This window comes from Neophocaena asiaeorientalis, unplaced genomic scaffold (assembly GCF_003031525.2).
Source record: "Neophocaena asiaeorientalis asiaeorientalis breed wild unplaced genomic scaffold, Neophocaena_asiaeorientalis_V1.1 scaffold174, whole genome shotgun sequence".
Lineage (NCBI taxonomy): Eukaryota > Metazoa > Chordata > Mammalia > Artiodactyla > Phocoenidae > Neophocaena > Neophocaena asiaeorientalis.
This window is the reverse complement of record NW_020174922.1, coordinates 723,235-746,086: the sequence shown is the minus strand read 5'-3', so window position 1 is coordinate 746,086 and position 22,852 is coordinate 723,235. Positions and strand designations below refer to the sequence as shown.

General features: G+C 35.9%; 1 protein-coding gene across 1 annotated transcript; it reads right to left on the bottom strand.

Moving 5' to 3' along the window:
• Positions 1-4,312: 4,312 nt before the first annotated feature.
• Positions 4,313-19,849, bottom strand: TYRP1 (tyrosinase related protein 1). The gene is made up of 8 exons (XM_024760485.1): positions 19,828-19,849; positions 18,928-19,393; positions 17,019-17,341; positions 14,121-14,325; positions 11,125-11,292; positions 8,552-8,731; positions 5,409-5,555; positions 4,313-4,598 (listed from the first exon to the last, which is right to left on the bottom strand). The coding sequence occupies exons 2-8, from the start codon at positions 19,310-19,312 to the stop codon at positions 4,393-4,395; spliced, it is 1,614 nt and encodes a 537-aa protein (XP_024616253.1). The 5' UTR covers positions 19,313-19,393; positions 19,828-19,849; the 3' UTR covers positions 4,313-4,392.
• Positions 19,850-22,852: the final 3,003 nt, after the last annotated feature.

Sequence of the window (22,852 nt, the reverse complement as noted above, 5' to 3'; positions counted from 1 at the left end):
TTCTAAACAGAAACAGTATATTTATTACCTTTTAAAAAAGGCAGTGGTAGCATGTTTTAACTTTCTGTTAAGGACAGTGGGGATTCATTCACCTTTTATCATAGACCTGTTCAGTGTACTTTTCCAGCAATTTTCTCATCCTCTAGGTTTCAGCTTAATTTTCACTTCTTTAGCTGATTTTCCTTAATCACCTATCTATCAATTAGATGCCACCCTCCACCACCAGATTGTTTTTTTTTTTTTAAAGAAAAGGACACTGTGTGTTTCTTTCATTCTGCTATAATTATTACATATCTGGATTGTTTTTGCTTGTTTATTGCTGTAGCAGTACTCCCAGCTGCCACAATTTCAGATTCTTTCTTTCTTATCCCTTACGAGTAGGATTCTGATTTTATTCAGGATAGTAACCAGCCGAACAACAAACCACCACCAACAAAAAACTCCCTCAATTTTTTATACTCTCCTGCCATGGGATAAACTTCTAATGCAAGATAGGCAGAATTTGGGAGGATATCTATTTCCAAATAAAAAGAAAATTTCTATGTGGGATAGATATAAAGTCTAGAGATGTGGCAGCCATTTCACAGCACTGAGAGTATAAATAAAATGGTACAAACCACACACTAAAGGTGCTGGGGAAAAGTTATAAAGAGCCTGTGCTCTTGAAGGCATCATTGTGCTGTCTTACTTCCCTTGGGCTCTGCCTTTCAGACTTCCTGGTCTGTGAGAAAATAATGCATTCCTAATACAGTGCATTGGCTTTGCCATTCTCTTTCATCTCTTTTCATTCTCTTTCAAGCTCTGTGAGGCCACGAGCACTATGAACCTTGTTTATACTTGTGGCCTTAGATCAGGTTTTCTTAACCTCAGCACTATTGACATTTTGGGCTGGATTATTTTTTGATTTGGAGGGCTGTTTTGTGCATTGTTGGATGTTTAGTAGCACCCCTGGCCTGTGCCCACTAGATGCCCGTAGAATGCCCCACCCCCAGATGTCTCCTGGGGGTAAATTGCTCTCCAACTGAGAAGCATTGTCTTAGATGATGGGTTCAGTGCCCAGGAGATACTGACCAATAGATACTGGCTGTATTATCAAGATGATTAATTAATTGGATGTGAGGATTGAGAGAAATGGTAGAATTCAAGGGTGACTTCCAAGTTTCTCTCTTGGACTAGTAATTGTGTCACTTAAAAGATGGAGAGGCATGTTCCAGTTTGTTAATGTTTCTCTTAAACCGTGACCTTTAAGTCAAATAAATACTCCAGATGTGACTCAGACACCACAGATTTCTGTTCCTGTGTTAGTGACGCATAATACCTTAGCACTTCCATAGTATTTCTTTCCTCTTTATCAATCACATAGCATTCCTCCCCCCACTTTATTGGTTGCATTGCACTATTGCCTTATACTGGCCTTGAAATTCACTAAAATCTCCTGCTAGCTTCTGTCTTGTTCTACCCTTTAATTTTTCAATTGTGCTTTCAGAGTGGGAGATTTTGCATTTTTCCTTTTACATTTCAGTTCTTTCATATCAAGCTCTGTTCTTGGTTTGTTAACATATTTAAATTTTTTTTTTCTTGTTTCTGTTTCATATTAGCTCTCTGTGCCCAACTTGATCTTTCATTGATTGGTTGCTTGTGTAATGATTTTGACTAGGAAATGGCGAAGAACAAAATACATGATGTTACTGGGTCTTCATGGACTGAGCTCAGAACAAGTGTCTCATAACCAGTCTTGGAACAGTTATTTTAATAGACAAATCTTCTTTCTCCCTGCGTCCAGTTTTAAAGATTACATGGAGCTGTAAGTGAGCACCATCTCTGAAATCTGCTTATAGGAAAGAAGACAGGATATAACTTCAGAGGGATACAAAAGTAATAGCTTTTCATTCTTGATTATATAGGAAGGTCCAATCAGGCATTTTTACTCACTCTGTTTAGTCTATAAAGCTCAGCTCAGTTTGTGGTATTGGCATGCAATGTATGCTTATGCAACAGGCAAGAGTGGGTTTAAGTGGTATGCAGTGTGCTTTCCAGTGAGTACATAATAATTTCATTTACTGTGTTTTATAAGAGGGCTGGAGGACTGAGAACCAGTGAAAAATCTCCAAGATTGCAGAAGAGTATTATTTACAATGAATAATGTAGCATATTATAGGGGGAGGAATGGTTACCTGATCAAGATAAGTCTTAAGATCTTACAGAGCTGTAAAATAAATAGAAAGAAGTCCTTGAGTAAAAGAAAAATAAAGCAGCACATTTAGGGAGAAATTATCAAAGCTATATTTATAAGGTAATGGGTGTAGCTCTCTATAGAGTTAGGATTTCTTAGAATTAATGCTCATGTTTCGGGACAGGCTCTCCTCCTCTCTCCCATGAACTATTTGATATTAACTAGTCTCTTAGTTTGTACTCTGGCCATTTCAAATCATTCTTTTTTTTTTTTTTTTTTTTTGCGGTACGCGGGCCTCTCACTGTTGTGGCCTCTCCCGTTGCGGAGCACAGGCTCCGGATGCGCAGGCTCAGCGGCAATGGCTCACAGGCCCAGCCGCTCTGTGGTATGTGGGATCTTCCCGGACTGGGGCACGAACCCGTGTCCCCCGCATCGGCAGGCGGACTCTCAACCACTGCGCCACCAGGGAAGCCCCCAAATCATTCTTAATCATCATTACTTAAAAATATTACCTCCACCGTTAGCTTTCTCAGACATACTTTGTGACTGTCCCCTGTTCTCTCATTCCAAATTTGGAATTCAAATAGAATGAATTCCAAATTTCTGAGGATTGCGCATAGGACACGGATTTTATTCCCAATTTATATTTCTTCTCCCCTCCATGAAAACTGTGCTCTAACCACGCTGACCTGCTTTATAGTTTTGAATGTTCCATGCTCTTTCAAACTTCTGTGACTTTGCTCATGCTGTCACTTCTGCATGGAATCTCATTCTCTACTCCTATATTTAGTAAATTCAATGGTATTCCTTAAGGCCCAAGTCAAATGTCACCTTAATTTTATGTTCCTGACTTTCCCCTCCCCAAATAAGTAGTGTGTGCTTGATACATGTTTTTGAAATGAGTACTTAGTAAATCTCCAAAAATATGAAGTAAGGAACTGAGTTTCATTGATGTTTATATAAAAATAAACCTTACATTATACAATAATTTATCTGAAAAGCTTTGAGTACATAAGATTTTAATAAATCAAAATGTATTCGAGAGAACCAACTGAGTAATCCTCTTTGAAAGTTAAAACAATATTATTGTTATATACATTCTCTTTCACTAACACTATGACACATATTCTCTACATTTATGCCTTCCTTGTGGACCTCTAAGAAACTAGAAGAGGAAGTGGGAGGTGAAATGCATGGATGGGTAGTTCTTTTTTTCAGTGAATTGAGAGGTAGGAAAACACCGTTGCAAGCATAGGCACTATTGACAGTCTTTTAAACAAAGTAAAGCTTTTACCTCTCCAAAGTGTGACAAAGATTGTGATTTTGTTGTGGCCTTGAACCTTAAACTAAATAATATAGGCTGATGCTCAAAGGGGAAGATCAGTTTGAAAAAGCTAATTGGGATCCCATTTATAATGTCACATAATTAATTTAAACTACAAATGTAGCTTCCTTTATATCTGTTGGCCAGTGTCAATGAATGGAAATGTATTTACATCTTGACATTGTAGAAATGTCTACTCTTTTTTTTTTTTTTAATTTTTTATTGAAGTGTAGTTGATTTACAATGTTGTGTGAGTTTCTGGTGTACAGCAAAGTGGTTCAGTTATACATGTATATACATATTCTTTTCCATTATGGTTTATTATAGGATATTGAATATAGTTCCCTGTGCTATACAGTAGGACCTTGTTGTTTATCTATTTTATATATAGTAGTTTGTATCTGCTAATCACAACTCCTTCTGTATCCCTCCCCCACCCCCTTTCCCAGCTGGTAACTGAAAGTTTGTTTTCTAGGTCTGTGAGTCTGTTTCTGCTTCGTAAATAAGTTCATTTGCATCCTACTCATGTATTTTAATCAGGGGTTTACGATCAATCATGATTTTTCTTTACAATATGAACAAAGTACAACAACTTATTTATATTGTCATATAGTTGACCTTCAAAACATGCCCCAAATCTTCATACTCTCTGCTTCAATACCATAGAATGGGTGCAACTTACCATTATAAATAGAACTGAAAAATAGAAAACATTGAAAATATTGTGACTTTCCCCAGTTCTGGAAAATAGTATCTGGTGCTTTGAATTCCAGCATGTGCATGCACAAGGACGGAAGTAACAGAATGAAAGAAAATACAGTTACTAACGCAACCTATTATTTTTCAACCATATGGTTTTATGATAGTAATGCATAAGAGAATATACCACTTGTAATTACACCACAGACTGATTAGGATCCTGGATTTTTTCATATTCTTCAACGTAGTGTTGATACTGATCAGTAAGGAGAGACTGATTTGCTTCATCCGTGTTTCTTCTGGCACGAATCAGACAAGAAGCACCCACAAAAACGACTGCAACCAGTAATAAAGCAGCAACTACCGCTATGGTAACAATCTCAGAAATACTAAAATTCCGACCTATGTGAAAAAGAAAACGAGAGCAAAAAATAAATAATAAAACAGTTGCCACCCAAAATTGGATACCGTAATAGAGGCACTGTTCCAGGCACTTTACAAAGTCCTCATATTTAATTTTTATTGGCTACATCGCCTGTTATAGCACCTGGCATCTTCAAAGCACTTTCCGATTTCTCATAGTGAGCCCTACTGGGATAGTTATTATATTCATTCTAAAGGAAATGATGGCTCAGAGTTTGAGTCACTTGCCCAAGGTCATTTGGTTAGTATGCAGTAGAGTTGTTTTGGAGCCCAGGTCTTTCAGGATCCAGATCCTGTGCTCTTCCACTGTACCCCACTGCCTTTGTTAAGAAAGGTATTTAAAATTAAATCAGAAAGTTTTGAATTTCAGAACTTCAGAAAAAACAGCTCAGAATATCTCCATCTCTTTTTTTTTTTAGGCTAAATAAACGGAAGCAACATTATGTAGTAGAAAAATAAGGGCATATTACACAGGGCTAAGCTCAAGACTCATTCTCTATTCCCTCTAAGCCTCGTCTTCCTTATTTGTAAAATGAGGATTTTAATGCCTGCCTCAGAGGGTTGTAAGGATTAAATGAAATAGTGTGGTATGTAATCGGCTCAATACCAGGTCAGAGTGGGCTCTCAACAAATGTTAAATTCAGTCTCTTTATCCACAAATAAAAATTCAAATGAAAGCTTCTAAATCCAAGTGGGAAACTGGATTACTTTATCTCAGAAAAATGTGATTAAGGGTGACAAATTTGCTTTCAGAAATTTCCACAGTAAAAATACATTTTCAGTACTCACTTGGCCATTGAACTTCATAAGTGTATCCCAGGTTGTCTGGAGCAGTAACAAACATTTCTATGTTGGTAATTGGAGGCCAAAATGGTACCATATTGTATTGTCTGTTATGTCCAATAGGGGCATTTTCCAATGGAAATGTGGATATATCTAAAATATGTCAAAGACACCTTGTTAATAGACAAACTCAAGCTAATATTAATACATTATTATTATGTTCTGAAGATGACCCAAAGTATTCAAGGGTAACATTAAAAATTCTTTCATATTTTACACTGAGTAAAGGCATAAAAATGTTTCACTACAGCAGAACAGGGAATTGCATAAAATAGAGCTCAGATGCTTTGAGTACAGCACTAACATGTCATCCAATACAAAAAGAGAGTTTAAAAGTAAGGAAGTTTTAGTCTTTTCTTATCTATGATGATCATTAGTTGTTTTACTTTTATATTACAGAAACTAATTTGAATAAAATTCATTAAACTTACTTTTCAAAGCTAAAGAAAAGATTGGACCTGTAATTTGCTGTAGTATCATCTATGATTTAAATATGAGAGACACTGTAGCTAATGAGGTTTGTCCTTGACTATGACTATTTCTGTTTAGTATTTTTCATTTTTCTGTTTAATTAGAGAAATAAATAGTAACTTATTCCCTGGGTTTTACTCTGTTAACAAAAAGCACTTAACACTTTGAATCACTAGAATCCTATTTGCTTCCTGCCGCCTTTCATCTTTCTACTTAAATAAAAATCATAGGTATTTATATTATTAGTAAGTTTCTGTTATCACAGCTAAAAGGAGTGATATACTCTTTGTGACAAAAGATCATTCCTTTTTGTTGTCGTTGTTGTTTATATTTATATTGGTACAATTAAATGCCAAATGGAATGTCACAAAACCAGAGTTGGAAGTGGGTTTGGGTAGGACATTAGTGGAAATACATTTAAAAGAGCTGGAATATGTGAGAAGGCTAGTGAAATATTAGGTTTCCTGTTCGCAAGAAGTATATTACCTGGACAGTCACTGTGATCCTGTGAAGCACAGGAGAGTATTTTAGCATCTACTCTGAAGAAAAATTGATCATAGAAATGGCAGGTAGTGTTTATATTTTTGTAACTTTAAATTTAAAATCTAGTGATTTTAAATGTACTATGAATTAATGCTAATTAAATATTTATCCACTGAAATCTATTGAGCTCTTGCTAATGCCAGGCACTGATCTAGGCACATGGGGTATAGCATTAAACAAAAGACAAGGTTCCTGGCCTCAAGGCACTACTCCTATTAATTATTTGTTAAAGTTAGATGTTAAAGCTAATAACTTAGATCATTTTTTAAACTTCCCACTTCATCTTTACTGAATTGGCCTCAACCCAGTCCAGTTACAGCTGCATAAAAAAGTTATGTCCATTAAAATAAGTGGAGGAAAAGAAGAAGAAGAATAAAAATATCAATAGCAATTGGATTGCAATGTTGCTTCCCTGTGTCAGACCCTTCAATGGCTCCCCTTCTGTCTTAGAGTTAAGCCCAATGTCTTTAAGGATCTGCCCCCTGTTTTCTCTCTGACCTTGTCATCTCCCTCCGTTTTCTCCCCACTCCCCACTCTGCTACAGCCACAGTGGCTCCTTTGTTCCTTTGTCTTGGGAGCGTTTTTCTCCATATACTTACGCAGTGCTGCCTATCCCCTTTCCTGATTTTACTAGTCTACAAAGACTTTCCCCCATATAACATACTCTATATTTATTTACATATGCTTATTGTCAGTTTATACATTGCTGTCTAGTTTCCAGCAGTGTATGTTTAACAAAAGTTTGTTATGTTCATTTCTAAACCTACTAATTCTAGTTATTTGTTATTGAAGTAAAAGTAATATAACAAAACACACGTAAATCGATAATTATGATTGTAAAAAGAGGAGGATGTTGTTTTTATAATAAATAAATGGAATGCTTTGGAAAGATTTATTAAGAATAAGTGGCTGCAACGTTGCTATAGAATTAGGAATAAGCAACTATGATTTTTAAGGGTTAGGGGAGCATTATGAAAATTTAGAATAATACTGTACTCAGATTGCATCACAAGGGTTGTTAATTTCTTGTTTCACTTTAAAGAAACAGACACCGTAAATTATAGACAATTCATTATGGTTGTATGTATGTATATAAATACACATGAAAAATCAGATGGAACTCCAATCAGTGAATTCATAGAAGATTGATAAGTGAATAAATATTTGTATTTAAGCTATTTATTTCTTAAATTGTTTTCAGATGAAACAAACTATTTTGACCAACTCATCAATTAATGGTCCAAATCAGGTTAGGTTAGCGGTTTCTATTGTATTCTCTCTCTCTCTCTCTCTCACACACACACACATACACACACACACAGCACAGAAGTAAGAGATGGCTGAATGAATAAATGAATCAGTAGATAGTTAATCTCCAATATTATGTTTATGTGCATGACGAAGTAAAGGCACATAAGACAAAACTTAGAACACTTAAAATGTGCAAATTTATGATGTTTTAACCAGTAAAAGCACATTCATTGTTGGAATAGTAATACAACCCTCTCAGCTGAGTGAAGAGAAAGTAGCCTTTAAATAATATTTTAAAAATGCATTACAATGAACTTAAAAGAGATTTTCTACAGTGTGATGTAAAAACTAACATTAACTTGTCAAGTTGAATAAAATTTCCATTTGTGAGAGGCCGTAAAGTAATAAGTATCAGAACTGTGGATTATGAGTGTATTTTTTCTGTCTTTTGGGGTATCAAAGAAGAGCTCTTTAAGGTTTTTGCATTCATATTAAAAAACAATGAGGATGTTCATTGGAAGATATGAGAAAGAAAAATCGGGGAAACATGGTAGTCATCTTTACATGGTAAAAAGGAGAAGGGATTACCTTTTTAGTCCTATTGAATGTTAATAAGTATCATCTTACAATTACTATTCTGAGAGACTTCTCATCTGCCTTTTCAAAGTGGTTTAGAATAGTTGGAAATGGCTAGATATTAGAGCTATTTTATCCTATTGTTAGGTGTAGTTTAAATGTGCCAAATGCTTAGCCTAAAGTGGTAACTATGCCATCTGAACAATCGCCTTTGCTGAGCCTGCAAAAAGCATATGAAAGAGTTTTACCAGCAGTATGTCTCCTCAGCCATTCATCAAAGACTGCATCAGTGAAAGTATGTAGGAGGACAAAAATAGGATCATTGGGAGATAAATGAGTTTGCCCCCCAGTTCCATTCAGGAATAGATGAGCCAAATTGTGAAGGCTTCGCACAGTAGGGTCATACCTTCCTGTGGGATCACTGTAACCTAGATACAAAAAGAAGGATGAGAATAGTAAAAACCATTACACATATCTAACTTTTCAAGTCCAAAGCAGTGATTATATTGGGAAACAATTTTTCATAAGCTTGTCAGGCCAATTTTCACCTTAGTGTAATAGCACTGCTTCTCTGTACCTATGGTTGGTGACATGTGTTTGCTGTACCGAGAGCTAGGTTAGTTTGAAGCTAGTGGCATGGCATTCTAAATGTAGCCTCTAGGTTAAAAATAATGACCTGCAAAGACTACCAGTCAAAATATATAGAACACTCTATTTTGACAAGGGTAACATTGGTCTACATGGAAATAAAGATAGTGGAAAGCTCTAGCTTCTACAAAAACTGCTGATACAGTTGGGAGAACACCACTCTGACTGTCCTGGAACTTAAATTGCCAGATGTTACTTTAGTCTCCTACCTTATTCCTTTTGAATGACTGTCAGCATGTTTATTTTTAGAAAATTATTTTTGTGGAGAAGTTACCGTTTCTCAGAGCTTTCTTACCACCTCTGTGCTAGTTTTAAATATCTGAAGACTGCTGTCAAAACGTTTATAGAACTTTTGAGAATGATCTGTATTCTATACATATATCTTCTCCAAATACATTTCCATATTATATATATTTCACATGTAGATCATATATATATTCCCATTTTATATATAATCCACATATTATATTCCCATATATACTCACATATATATATTGTTCATGAATACATATTAGAGAGAAGACAAGGATAGATCACAAACAAAAATAGATGGTCTCTGATGTGGGATGGAGTTACAAGTGTGTGTAGTTAGCTTGAAGGACCAGAGCGGGGAGAGCAGGGAAAGGCTCTATATTATAAAACAAAATTAGAATTTGAAATACATTAACTCAGTTGCATAATTATAGTTATTCATTTACTCATTTTTTATATGTTTATTCCATTATTTTTTGACTCATAAAACGTTTAAAGATTGTCTGTAATGTACACAGCACTAATCTTTTCATGCATTCTGTCAGGAAATCAGTACAATTTGTCTTTTGATTGGGCATCAGTAAGACACAATCTGCAAATTCTTTATGAAATCACTACTTATAGTCTTAGTTTATAAATACCCGCTTAGTCAAAATACGGTTATTATTTATTGAATCAGCTCCAAGTCAGTGTATCATTGTAGTTATGAAAATTAACATAAAGATAGGAAAGAATGACATATAATTTTGATGATAAAAGGGGAGATAATTGAAAATAATTATCGGATCTATACATCACGTATCTCAGATTATGGGAAAGAGAGATCTATTCCCTTTTATTGGTTGGGGGGAGGGTGGTCTAACATGTGCAATGCTGTATTTAAGGTAAAATTTGACAATAACAGGTTTATAATAAAGTTAAATGTGATTCTACTCTTTTAAAACTTTAAATATGTATCATGAATAATTTGGAGGTATCAAAATTTATTTTATAAAGTAAATTATTTTATAAAATAATTATAAGTGAAATATAATTTATTTTAGAGGACTTAGAAAATTTGGATATCTATGGAATATCCAAATTTTTGACTCATATTTTTGACTCATAAAACGTTTAAAGATTGTCTGTAATGTACACAGCAGGTGGTTAAGCACTAATCTTTTCATGCATTCTGTCAGGAAATCAGTACAATTTGTCTTTTGATTGGGCATCAGTAAGACACAATCTGCAAATTCTTTATGAAATCACTACTTATAGTCTTAGTTTATAAATACCAGCTTAGTCAAAATACGGTTATTATTTATTGAGTCATCTCCAAGTCAGTGTATCATTGTAGCTGGATATCTTTGGAAATTAATTTCACTTCTTTGGACCTCAGTTTCTCAGCTTTAAAATACTTTGAATTAAGCAAGGAAAACCAAATTAAATATCTCTAGATGCAAGTTCCAATTTTTATAGATCTTAATAAAAGTTGCAGGATGATACCTAAGTAAAACATGTGTCCAAACCAGGCTTTAGTAGATGGCAACTTATGTTCAGGATTTTTTATTATATTTTTTAAGAAAAAAATTAATAATCTCTCCAAGTCTTGAATATTATTTGCCTATACTAGAATTTGATATAGTTATACACATATTGGCCAGCTACCTAACAGAAATTTGAGTTTAATACCTTTTAGGTATTTTAACAGAATCGTTTCCAAGGGCTTCTCCTATGATAAAAAGTTTCAGGGTCTCACACTTTTCTTTAAGAAAGTTCTTTTTTTGAGCAGAGAATTGTGATTATATCATAATAGGCGGCCCTATTCACATAAACTTACAGGATCCATATGGCATTCAAAGGTTTTTTTTCAAAGAGATTTGAATTTGAATAGTTTTCCCTGTAACAACTAGGTCAATTCAGAGCACCGATTTTTACTTGCCTTCCACTGTGTTTCGGAAACTGTTTGTAGAAGTGGAATAAAAAGGAGGTGTGTCAAATAAACCAACTTCCAAGCACTGAGTGACATCCTGTGGTTCAGGAAGACGTTGCACCATTGGTCTAGCCACATTTCCAGCTGGATTTCTCCTAATTGGCCTACCCTCAGTGCCTGGGGAAAAGATGGGAAACGGTGAACATGTATAGAACATTTAGAGATCTTAGCTTTGCTTTTCAAATTTGTATACATAGCACGAACACTGAAAAACAGGGTTTCCCTTGGTAGAAGAGAAAATTTTTAAAGTGCATATTTAGTGGCATTAAAGTGAGGAAATAAGTTGTCATGTCCAACTTCTGTGAATAGGGAAAATATGTGATACACAAAATCACCTGAGGAAAAAGATGATCACAATAACAGATAGAGGTCCTTGTGTTTGTTAAATCAACATATGCTTTTTTCAAGAGAACACATTAAAATGAAAATTCCATGGAAAATTAAATCCTACCAACATAATCTCATAAACCAGAACTCTACACTGAAATCCATATTTCATACACATACGCAATTTTGTACTTGAATGCTCTTTCAAGCCTTCAGAGAAATAAAGTTAAAACAACCTTAAATCTCTTTGGGAAGCGGTCTGTATTGCAGTCACCACATATTTTTCAGCAATTAATGTGGAAAATAATTGAAACATTTTAAGGTCAGTAAGATAAACAGGTAAACAAAGAGCTGCTGTACTAGGGATAATATGTACCCCTAGAGATACAGAGATGCCTTTGGGGGGACAGGGAGGGAGAAAAGGAGAAATAGGGAAGGGAGGGAAGGCGGGGGTGGGAAGCGGGGAGAGCGTAAGTGAGAGAATCAATTCTTCCCAATTGGGTGGCTTCAGGAAGCCTTCATTAGGTAGAGAGATTTGCAAAGAGCCCTGAAGGACTGAGGAAAATTGCCAGAGGTGAAATAAGACAGATTTTTCAAGCCAAACATTTTAAGCAGAGGTAATAATAAAAGAGATAAGCTTTCTTCTGTGCATCATATAAGCCCCATCGGAGCACAAACTCTTTTCTTGATCACCAGTGTGTCCTCCAGTCTTGATCCAGCACTGGAATATAATTAAAGCGAAATAGTTGTTTGGTGTATGTTGATTTATGAAAAGATAAGGTTGATTGTACAAGAGGGCCTGTTAGGTGAACAGCTTGCCTAGGGTATGTGGCAATGTAAGGGTGTAGTGGATGGCGGGAAGGAAAGGAAGCTAGACAAGAACTGTTTCATTTATTAGGCCAGTGAAAGAAAAAAGGAAAATAACATTTTATTGAACACATATTAATGTGTCTGATATGGTATCACATACTTTAATAATATATCTGATTTAATCCTCACGGTAATTCTTGCCTCTCTCTACTTTTCTTCTTGGATGAAATTATCCATTCCTGTGGTTTCACTGACCATCTTTTACAAGACACCCATACCCGTACAGCTTTGGATCAAACCTTCCTTAGACGTTGCATGCTTATGTCCTCATATGCTTTCTGGACAGTATCTTTCCAGTATTCCATAAATGCACCAAATTCGGTATACTGAAAGAGTTAATTATTGACGTCTAACATTCTTCCAGCCACTAAAATATCACCTTTAATTCATCACATGAAAAACATGGTCTTTCTTCACTATACTTCTTAAATTTGCTTTCTACTTCAGACACTCTGAACTTTTCATTCATTCCTGCATGGAAGTCCCACAGGACTCCAATCCATAGGATGTTAATAGGTGCAATGGCAGAAGTTGTCCATGTGCAAACAAAAAAAAATCACAGTCAGAGAGAGATGAATGTTTTGGTATCTAAAGACATACTGATCCTCAATTTTATCTCATTCAGCATGCCAACCAAAGTTTTATTTTAATTTTTAAACTTCTACAGAATAAAATTTTATATACATTTACTTCTCTTATTCCTATAGATGGCTAAATAATTTTCTAATGGTGAAAAATCTACTTAATTTCTTTGCTCTATTTAAAATATTCTCTATTTAAGTTACAAAGTAATTTAATATTTGGTGCCTAAAGGAATATGTGCAGAATAAATGTTATTGGTATAATAATAAAATAAAAAATAAATTCCAATAATTCTAGTTTTTATATGGAAGAACAAAAGTTCAAAATAGCCAGACGTGCCTGAAGAAGAAAAATAAGATGGGATAAAAAGACTCTGATAATTAAGACCTTCTGTTAGCAGCAAGAGAGACGGTAAAAATAGGATCTAAGGAAGAGAACAGAAAGCTTCACGGGAGCTGATCCACATAGGACAGAAACGTGACCTGTGGCAGAGATGGCATTCAGACCACTGGAGAAAGGATGCTAGGAAAACTGGGTAATCATTCTCTTTTTGTATTCACTTTGGGAGAGCTGGAAAGAGCTAGTTGGCAGACATCTTCTGTACAGTATCTTTCTTTTATTAAAGGCATCCTCCATGTCACCTTTTGGTTTTTTAACCTTCTGAGAAGATTAACATAATAGTAAAAATAATATAATAACTTAGAATAATAGTAATAATCATTATACAATAATAATAGTAATTATTATTATATGTATTTTTTACTCCCAGGGCACTTCCAACTCTTTCTGCATATTTCACATTTCCTAGGGAAATATTTTCTGTGAAATTCCAACGCAAGACACATGACTACTAAGCAGTGCTGAGCTTACTAAGAGGATTAATTAATACAAAATAGACATTTCCAGAATAAGAAAGTGAGCAATGCACTGACCAAGTTGTTCAAGGAAAGCAATGGAAAAATGTATAGGCACTTTCTTTTTCCCCTGGAGCACCCCAGATTGCCTTGACTGTCCTAGGTACTTAGTGAATATTTGTACATCAACTCTCCATAATAAACGTGGATTTTAGTCTGAAGTCCTTAGTAGAATGAAGAGCCTTCAGGCAGCACATTTAATCACTTTACCTAACAGGCAATTCTGAATCCTAGTTGTCATTTGGAACTTACTGTTACAAAGGGTTCCCAGGGTATCATAATCTTCCAAGGATTCGCAGACCACTCGCCATTGAGAAAAGACGGAGTTCGGGCTTATAAGAGTGGAATCAAAGTTGCTTCTTGATCCCATCAAGTCATCGGTGCAAATGTCACAGGTGTTCTTCCCAGTGGCAAAATTCCAGTAAGGAAGGGAGAAAGAAGGATCCTGCAACATTTCCTAGATCACAGAAACTCTGTTAGCATTCTCTGCTTTTGTTTAAAATTCTCCCTTTGCTTGGTTTACTCCCTGGCATTCTGTTTCTATTAGTTCTCTTCAGCCACTTAGGAACCAGTTAGTGTGTCATTGGTGCCTGAAGGGCTAGAGGACTTAAATACCTTATTTAACAAAGCCTCAAATTTACTACAGTAAGTCACTTGGGCACTAGAGGGAATGAAACTCAACTTGTTATACAGAAGTTTTTGCAAATGCTTTGGGGAGGTGTCTTCCTTTTCTTTTTTAGGCAAGTTACATTTCTGTTGGTTTTACTAAAAAGTATCAATAATCACTTCTACACTTTGACATTTCCACTTCCTTTCATTTTCTTATCTCTAATTCAAGCATGACTAACTCCTGGTCTGGCGCCAGACTCAGCCTTGAGATATATTATGTGAAGCAGTGCCTTTTATTTTGTTTCTGTTTTTTAATTTAACCAGAACGACTCCAGGCATTTAGATTCTGGTTTGGCCACAGACTACAGAGGCTCTTTCATACTTGCCTTATCTGCCGGGGCACTGAAGGTGTTTTACTTAGAGACCCCTGCTTCAGAATCTAAACTGTGAAGACTCAGGCTTCTGCTAGAAACTAATACAGACAGGAAATGCTGAACTGAAGCAGAATATTTCTCTGTGCACACTGTTATTTAGACCAGAGACCTAGTTTCCATTTAGAGCTGATCTCAACAATTTTAAAAATGCTGGACTCAAGATCACATGCTTATTTTACTGGGTTCCTTTATTGTACTTGTTATTTCTCATTCCTTTAAGCCTTTAGTGAGCTATATTTAGAGTGTGGGATATAAATGTAGGGATTGCCATTGTTTTATCTCACAAGTATTTAGTACATATGTACTTTTTTACTTTTAAACCCTTTCTAGGAAGCATTTCCTTGTCCTCGGGGTATTTTAGAGGGTCAGAACTTTCCAAGGTATTCCCCAGTTATTGATCTCCAGAGCTTTAGAGTCCTTATTTAGAAGCCATTGTTCTGGTTCACAAAAATTAGTGACAGCTTCTAAGGGATCATTAAGAGTCAGTTTGTGGTTCAGCAACTGGCATCTGGGAGCTGGAGCAGATTCATGTGGCATTTCAACTGTGCGTTACATTTAGATTGTAATTTGTTGGATCCCTCGTGCTGTTGGGTTTTAAAAGCGTAAGTCTCTATAGAGGTTGAAGCTTACGCAGGCAAAATTGAAGCTTTTAGATACTTTCCACCTGCCCTTTCATTTTGGTGTACCTGTGGGAAAATTACTTGAAGGCAAGAAGAGCTCGAGTCGATTACAAATGACAGATTTATCTACTCATAATCTGAAAAATGCCTTGAAATCAGAGCTATAAACTATGAAGTTCAGAGTATCAGATGAATTCATTTAATCACTCTCAAATTGCATATGGATGGACTACTTACATGTGCATATTTTGTTCTGTATTTTAGTGCATTAAATCTCTCCCTTCTAACCATTTATTTTCTTGGATAATGCTGGGCACTGCGAATCAATATGGGAATCTGCCCTCGGATATTTTTAGATTAATTTTTAGATTTTAATTTGTGGGGAGGGGTTCATTGCTGTTATTTCATCTAGAAAACAGGTTCAGTTTGTGGATTTCCTAATTGAGATCTAAGAATTTTAAAGGGGTTAGGGGTTAGGTTGGGGTTAGCAGATGTAAGCTGTTATATACAGAATTGATAAACAACAGGGTCCTACTGTATAGCACAGAGAACTATATTCCATATCCTATGATAAACCATCATGGAACAGAATATAAAAAAAGAATGTATAGATATGTATAACTGAATCACTTTGCTGTACAGCAGAAATTAACACAGCATTGTAAATCAACTGTACGTCAATAACAAAAAATTTTTTTAAAAACTTCATTTAAAAATAACAATACTTTTCTTAAAATATTGAGCAATTAGTAAAATAAACAATGTGAAAGTATTTATGTTAACAGATTCTTTAATGTGGCTTTAGCTTATCTGATTAAAAATAAGCAGGAAATAACTTTGTTTTGAGCTTCACTTTATGCCAAAAAAGTCAATGCCTTTTTAATTAAAATGATGTCTGACCTATGGGATGTTGTTAGTAGGTGTCTTCTATAAGCCTCAAAGTGGTAGGGGGCATGGAAAAAACGGAGTTCAATCAAAATATGACAATATAAATGAAAAGTAATTTTTTTCATAATTTAAACCCTGTATCATATCAAAACGAATCATCAACTTATAAAGTGAGCTACACATTTGGGACTTGGAAGACTGAGAAGTTATACACACCTGCCTCATCCAAACCAGGAGGAGGTATTGGTTTACATTTGAAAAGGGAGACATATCAAGTGAGAGTCCTTCATTGCAAACTATATGAGGGTTATTTTTTCAATGACAGAGCTGTAGAATATGTCCAGTGCTTTAATTCACACCTACAAATATCTCAATTGGCTTCCTCATCACTGATATGACTTTCTTTTCACTTCACAAAGGGTAAAGATTAATTAATAAGGAGGTAATTAGCATAGGGAGAAACTTAACAGAATGCCAAAGGCAGATTAATAATGTGAAATCGCTTCGTCATCGCCTGTTTTGATCATTCGGATCAAACAACTTAGAAACAAGTCACCTCCTCTGTAAAGGATATGAACATGGCCATGCCTCGTGCATACCTGCATGTCTCTCTCCAGCTGCAGCAGGTGGTACCTATGCCATGTGAGAAACGCTGGTCCCTCATGAGAGAAATCCACTTCACCAAAGCTTTCCTGTCCTGCCCCCAGAAAAGTCTTTTTGACTGAGTAGTAGTGCATCCAAACAAAGTAGTTATAAATGGAAATGTTCTCAAATTGTGGGGTGTTGCCATCTGGCCCCAATATTTCTTCTGATCTCCTGGTGGCAATGACAAACTGAGGGTGAATTGTACGCTTTGCCATATCCAGGGCCCGGACAAAGCGGTTCTTTTCTTCTGTACTTAAGTCCAGTAGGTTTCTCCTGACTTTAAGGGTACAAAATTCAAACGTGAAAACATCTGCAGTGTGGGCATGGGTAGACAATGCACACATAATCATCTTGGAACACCACGTCCCATTTACCCATGAATGATAATTTACATGTGTGCTCACATCATTTTATACTTTTAATAATACCCCTTGCTAAAATCCCTTCTTCAGGCCTGCTTTTTGTCTGTCTCTTCCCCTCCTTCTCTTTCTCTCTCCAACTTACTGTAGGATTCCTATGAGCTTTCCTTAATCTTACCATGGACTTTATGATTCTATGATCCTGTTATATTGATTTCTGCTCACTATTGGCATATTTCTTGGAATTTTCTACCTTTTTAATATCATAAATTTTGCAAAAACAGGGTATGCGGTATAGTATAGTGGTTAAGACCAGAGCCTCATTCTATGACTGCACACATTTCTCTAAGCATCAGTTTTTCATTTATAAAGTGGATATTTTTACACACACTTTACAGCACTTAGACCAGAGCCTGGCTCAGAATAAAGACTCACCCACAGACATAGAGAACAAACTTATGGCTACCAAAGGGAAAGGGGGGGAGGGATAAATAAGGAGTTTGTGATTAACATGTACATACAACTGTATATAAAATAAATAACAAACAAAGATGTACTCTGTAGTACAGGGAACTATACTCAATATTTTGTGATAACCCATAAGGGAAAAAAATCTGAAAAAATAGATGTATATGTGTAACTGAATCACTTTGCTATAGCCACAACATTGTAAATCAGCTATACTTCAATTAAAAAAAAAAAAAAAAGGCTTCCCTGGTGGCGCAGTGTTTGAGAGCCCGCCTGCCGATGCAGGGGACACGGGTTTGTGCCCCAGTCCAGGAAGATCCCACATGCCGTGGAGCGGATGGGCCCGTGAGCCATGGCCACTGAGCCTGCGTGTCTGGAACCTGTGCTCCGCAACGGGAGAGGCCACAACAGTGAGAGGCCTGCGTACCACACACACACAAAAAAAGGCTCAGTAAACGTCCCCTGAAAGTCTTGGTCCCACGTTTGGCACAAGGAAAACAATCCAGTATTGCCAACTGTTACTATTTAAAGCTTTCTCATTTATTGTCATTTAGGCTGCAGGCCAGGCTCATCTTGTAAAATGGCTGAACTTGATCATCAGAGCAGGAACCATCCTTGTGGTCAGCAAGGGTAGTGGAAGAAGCTCATCGATTAGAGCTGGACACATCTCATTGTGAATTCCAGGTTTACCACATACCAGCTACATGGACTTGACCTTTCAGAACCTCACAATTAACATAACTATCTTGCAAAGTTACTGAAAGGTCCAGTCATAAACACCTAGCACAGTTCCTAGTATAAAGGAGTTGCTCAACAAATCTTTTGAAAGGAAATGTTATTAGAAGACTTGAGGTTCACCTTCAACTCCTTAAATCAAATACATTTCTCAGCCTCTCTAAGCCTCAGTTTCCTCAGCTGTGAAAAGTAAGTCTTGAGCTTTATGATTTCTGAGAGTTCTGAAAGTTCAACTGGTTCAGGATTCTGTAAGTGTGTTGAGTTCCACGCAGAACTGTGCATCCATTCACACCCCACTTACCTATGAGAACCCTCTGGTCACAGGCAGCTCCTCTCCATCCAGGACGGCAGGTTCCACAGTTGTATCCTGAGAAATTGCCAATGCAGTGGCATGTCCTGTTGAAGAAGCGCGTGGGCCAGCCCTCTCGGTCATCTCTGCCATCGTGTGGGTACTGGGGGCCATGGGGTCGGGAGTCAGCTGTCACCACGTCACACCTGCCCCTTCCCGATGAGGAACCACAGCGGTCAGTCCCAGACCCAGACAGCGGGAACAGGTCTGGGCAACACACGCCACTTCTCAAAGCCTCGATGGTGACACACTGTCTTGGGAATTGAGCCCAGGCCTGCTGGAAAAAAAGCAGGGCCAAGAAGGTATAGCCCAGAGAGAGGAGTTTGGGAGCTTTCATTCTGCTTGAAGCAAGAATGCAATACAGGCTCTGGTTTTCTGCCCTTTGTGTAGAGCCCGAGGCACATAGATAAAAATCAAGCTGAAAAGGAAAAAGCAAGATGAAATTATGCAAGTTGTTTTGTACTGTTATAAATGGCATGAGACCCTTCCCAACCCACCTTCAAAATGTTTTTCATATCTGTAAAATGACATTTCAAAAACTAATCAAAATAGTAATTTACCTTTAAAAATTTGACATGTATAATACCTACATAAGTAAATCCCCTGTCCTCGTCATTTAATTTTCTTCATTTAAAATTTCTATTTATATAAAAAAAATACTTATCCTGGATGTCATTTATCAAAAGCACTCATTATCGGGTCACTGTCGTTAATTACATTTATCCATGGATCTGAAAGAAGAAATTGGGGGCAGATTTCTAGCAAGTTAATTTCCAGGATTTAAAGTCCCCTTTATCCTAATGGAGTTTTGGCGGGAATCCACCCACTCCCCATAGAGTTTCTCTCCAATACCTTGAACTCCTGAGGGGATCCTCTGCTGAGCCTTTCTTAGAACTGAGTGTTTTATATTTGCTTGTCCCGTGATGTCAGAGCTGTTAATTGCTTGTGGGTTTCTGCCTGGTAACTCATCCCAAATCTGTTCACCCAAACTGGGAGGGGCTGGTCCTCTTTTCCACCCTTTACTAATCTCTTTTCACTTCAGTGAATTTTTCTGCCCTTTAAGTATTTGGTTAGCACATGATTGCCTTCCCACTGATTTCCTTGTGATGTTTAAAGTTTTAAGAAAAGGTCAGAGCCATGAATTTGGAATACAACAAGTCAGAGAAACTATAGAGAGCTTTTGTTTTCATTGCAGAGAATTTTATTTTTTCCTTTGAAAATATATCTTTAGAGGATAAATGGGATTACTTACCTTTTCTTAGTGATAAAGGGCTAGGCTAGTGCCTGCACCTGATGGTAGCTTTTGATTGTGTTCCGTCTTGAAAACAGATGCTGCCATTCTTAAAATTTCCAGAGAGAATAATTGTAGTAGAAAAGGCATCAGATATAATTACACCAACTCACATGACATTGGCTATCAAGGTGCCTGCTGGTATTGACAGTTGGGTACTCCAATTCCCTTACCTCCATTGGGGTGGTGTTCATCTCTGTGGCAAAGGATCTCAGGGTCGCTGCTATGTCTACTGTTTAGAAAATGACCACTAAATAGCTTATTCTTTCCTACCTTCTCTGCAAGCGATCTTAAGTTAATGGCACTAAGGGTAATAGATTCCTGTATTTCAAAAGGAATTTTCCTCTGGAGTTGAGACCCATACATATGAAATCAATTTTCAAAGTTAATCTTTAGTTTGGAGTACATAATTGCTGTGCAAAAGTGATCAGAATTTGCGATCAGGGTTAGCTGTCCTATTTGACTCTCAGCCATAAAATTGTCCAGAAACCTATGTAAAGGACTTGGGTATATGGTTACCAACAAAAAGCCAACCAAGGCTATGTCTACAAATTAAGATAAAAAGAATAAGAAGAATTTCCTATACACGGCCCCTCGTCCAGGCCATCAACATGATTTATTACAACCATATCAAGCCATGGTTATTAAGATTGTGTCTATAAATCTAGTGTTATTCTTTTTAAATTTAGTTTTATATTTTGGTCTGTTGTGTATAAAACAATCTACTAATGTGAATACATATTAGGATATTTCCTAAAATGTTTTAAGAAACATAGCAATCCTGGTTGTGATCTGTCGCATGCATAGAGGCCAAAAGTCCCTTTTTCTTTTTTGCCTTGGATCTCGGGTACTAGAATCACAAAAATGCTGTCTATCATCATTACTATTTAAGTAGGCTTCAGTGACCAAACTTTTTTCCCCCACTAATAGCATGTATTCAAGTTGTTGTATGTAACAATATTCTATTTTATTTTTTTAATGTCAGTTTGATATATCATTGTAAGAATATACTCTATCCATTCTCCTGTTAGTGAACATTTGGGTTATTTTCCAGGATTTTTAATTTAATTTTTTGTCTTATGAACAAAACTGCTGTAAAGAGGCTTGTAAATGTTTCTTTTTAAACATATATAAGAATTTCTTGTGGTAAATACCTAGGAAATGGATTGCTAGTCATAGGATTTGTGAATATTTATAAGTTAGTTTTAAGTTGTTTTCCAAAGTGGTTGTATCAATTTATATTCCCACCAGTAGTGCTTAAGATTTCTTCCTGGTTCACAAACTTGCTAACACTTGGTAATAATAGACTTAATTAACATTATAGAGATAGATATTTCATTCATGTTAATAACTAATATGTTTTAATACTGTTCTTGTGCTTTTATCCCACCTGTTTCTTTTATTGGACATTTTTTTCATGCATATTGCCAATTTTTTTAATTAGGTTTTTTGTCTGTTTGCTATATAGGACTTCTTTATGTATTCTGTCTTCTAATCTTCTGTTAAATATATTGAAAATATCTTATTCTAATTTATGGCTTAAGTTTTGCATTCTTGACACAGTTTTCTGAGGATTAGTATTTTAATGTCATGGTATCAATCTTTTATTTTATTGTTAGTAGCTTCCATGTCTTGTTACCATTCCACAAGCAATGAACTATTTTTTAATGTTGTCTCCAACATAAAAAGCTTTAAATATTGCCTTTCACATTTCACTCTTTAAATGCATGTGGAATTAGGTCTTGTGCTTGATGTGAATAGGAACCTCAGTTCAACTTTTTGTTCCACATCAAAACCCAATTTTTCTGAGTACCATTTATAGCTGGAGCCATCCTTTCCCAAGTCATCTGCAGTATCACCCTTTCAGGTTTTCATGTATGAATGGATTTATTTCTGGCATTGCTCTTCTGTTCTGTTGGCGAATTTGACTATCCCTGTGTCAATGTTATGTATTCTTTTTTAAAAATCTTTTTTTAAATTGAAGTATAGTTGATTTACAATGTTGTGTTAATTTCTGGTGTACAGCAAAGTGATTCAGTTATACATATATATATATATACATATTCTCTTTCATATTCTTTTCCATTATGGTTTATTATAGGATATTGAATATAGTTCCTTTGCTATACAATAGGACCTTGTTGTCTATCTCCAAATGGCTTATGTCACTTTAGTTCCTGAGTGATAATTTTGAAGATGTTCCTGTGCTGTTTTCTCATTGACACTGAGGTTCCTCAGAAGTCTGCTATCATTCTTAAGGTGTTTCTTTGTAAGTTAGCTGTCTTCTCTCTCTCTGACTTCTTTTAAGATCTTCTTTTTGTCTCTGCTTTCACAGGTTGTGTATAGAAATGGATCTGTTTTTATTTATTCTACTTAGTCTACATTTTGCTTTACATATTTGTAGATTCATGAATTTGTCCATTCTGGAAATATTTTAGTAGTTTTTCTCTTCCAATTTTGCCTCATCTCCATACTCTGTTTACTTCTTTTGGGCCTATGATTAGGCATATGTTCTCATTCTGTACTTCATATCTCTTAACCTATCTTTTTATTTTGTATAAATTGGCAGAGTTAATAGTTTCTATT

Coding starts and splice junctions, on each gene's coding strand:
- TYRP1 (XM_024760485.1), bottom strand. CDS start 19,312: ATGAAAGCTCCCAAACTCCTCTCTCTGGGCTATACCTTCTTGGCCCTG. Junction 14,326..17,018: donor AGCTGGAGAGAGACATGCAG/GTATGCACGAGG, acceptor TCTGTGATCTAG/GAAATGTTGCAGGATCCTTC. Junction 4,599..5,408: donor TTATGAAGTTCAATGGCCAA/GTGAGTACTGAA, acceptor TTTTTCACATAG/GTCGGAATTTTAGTATTTCT.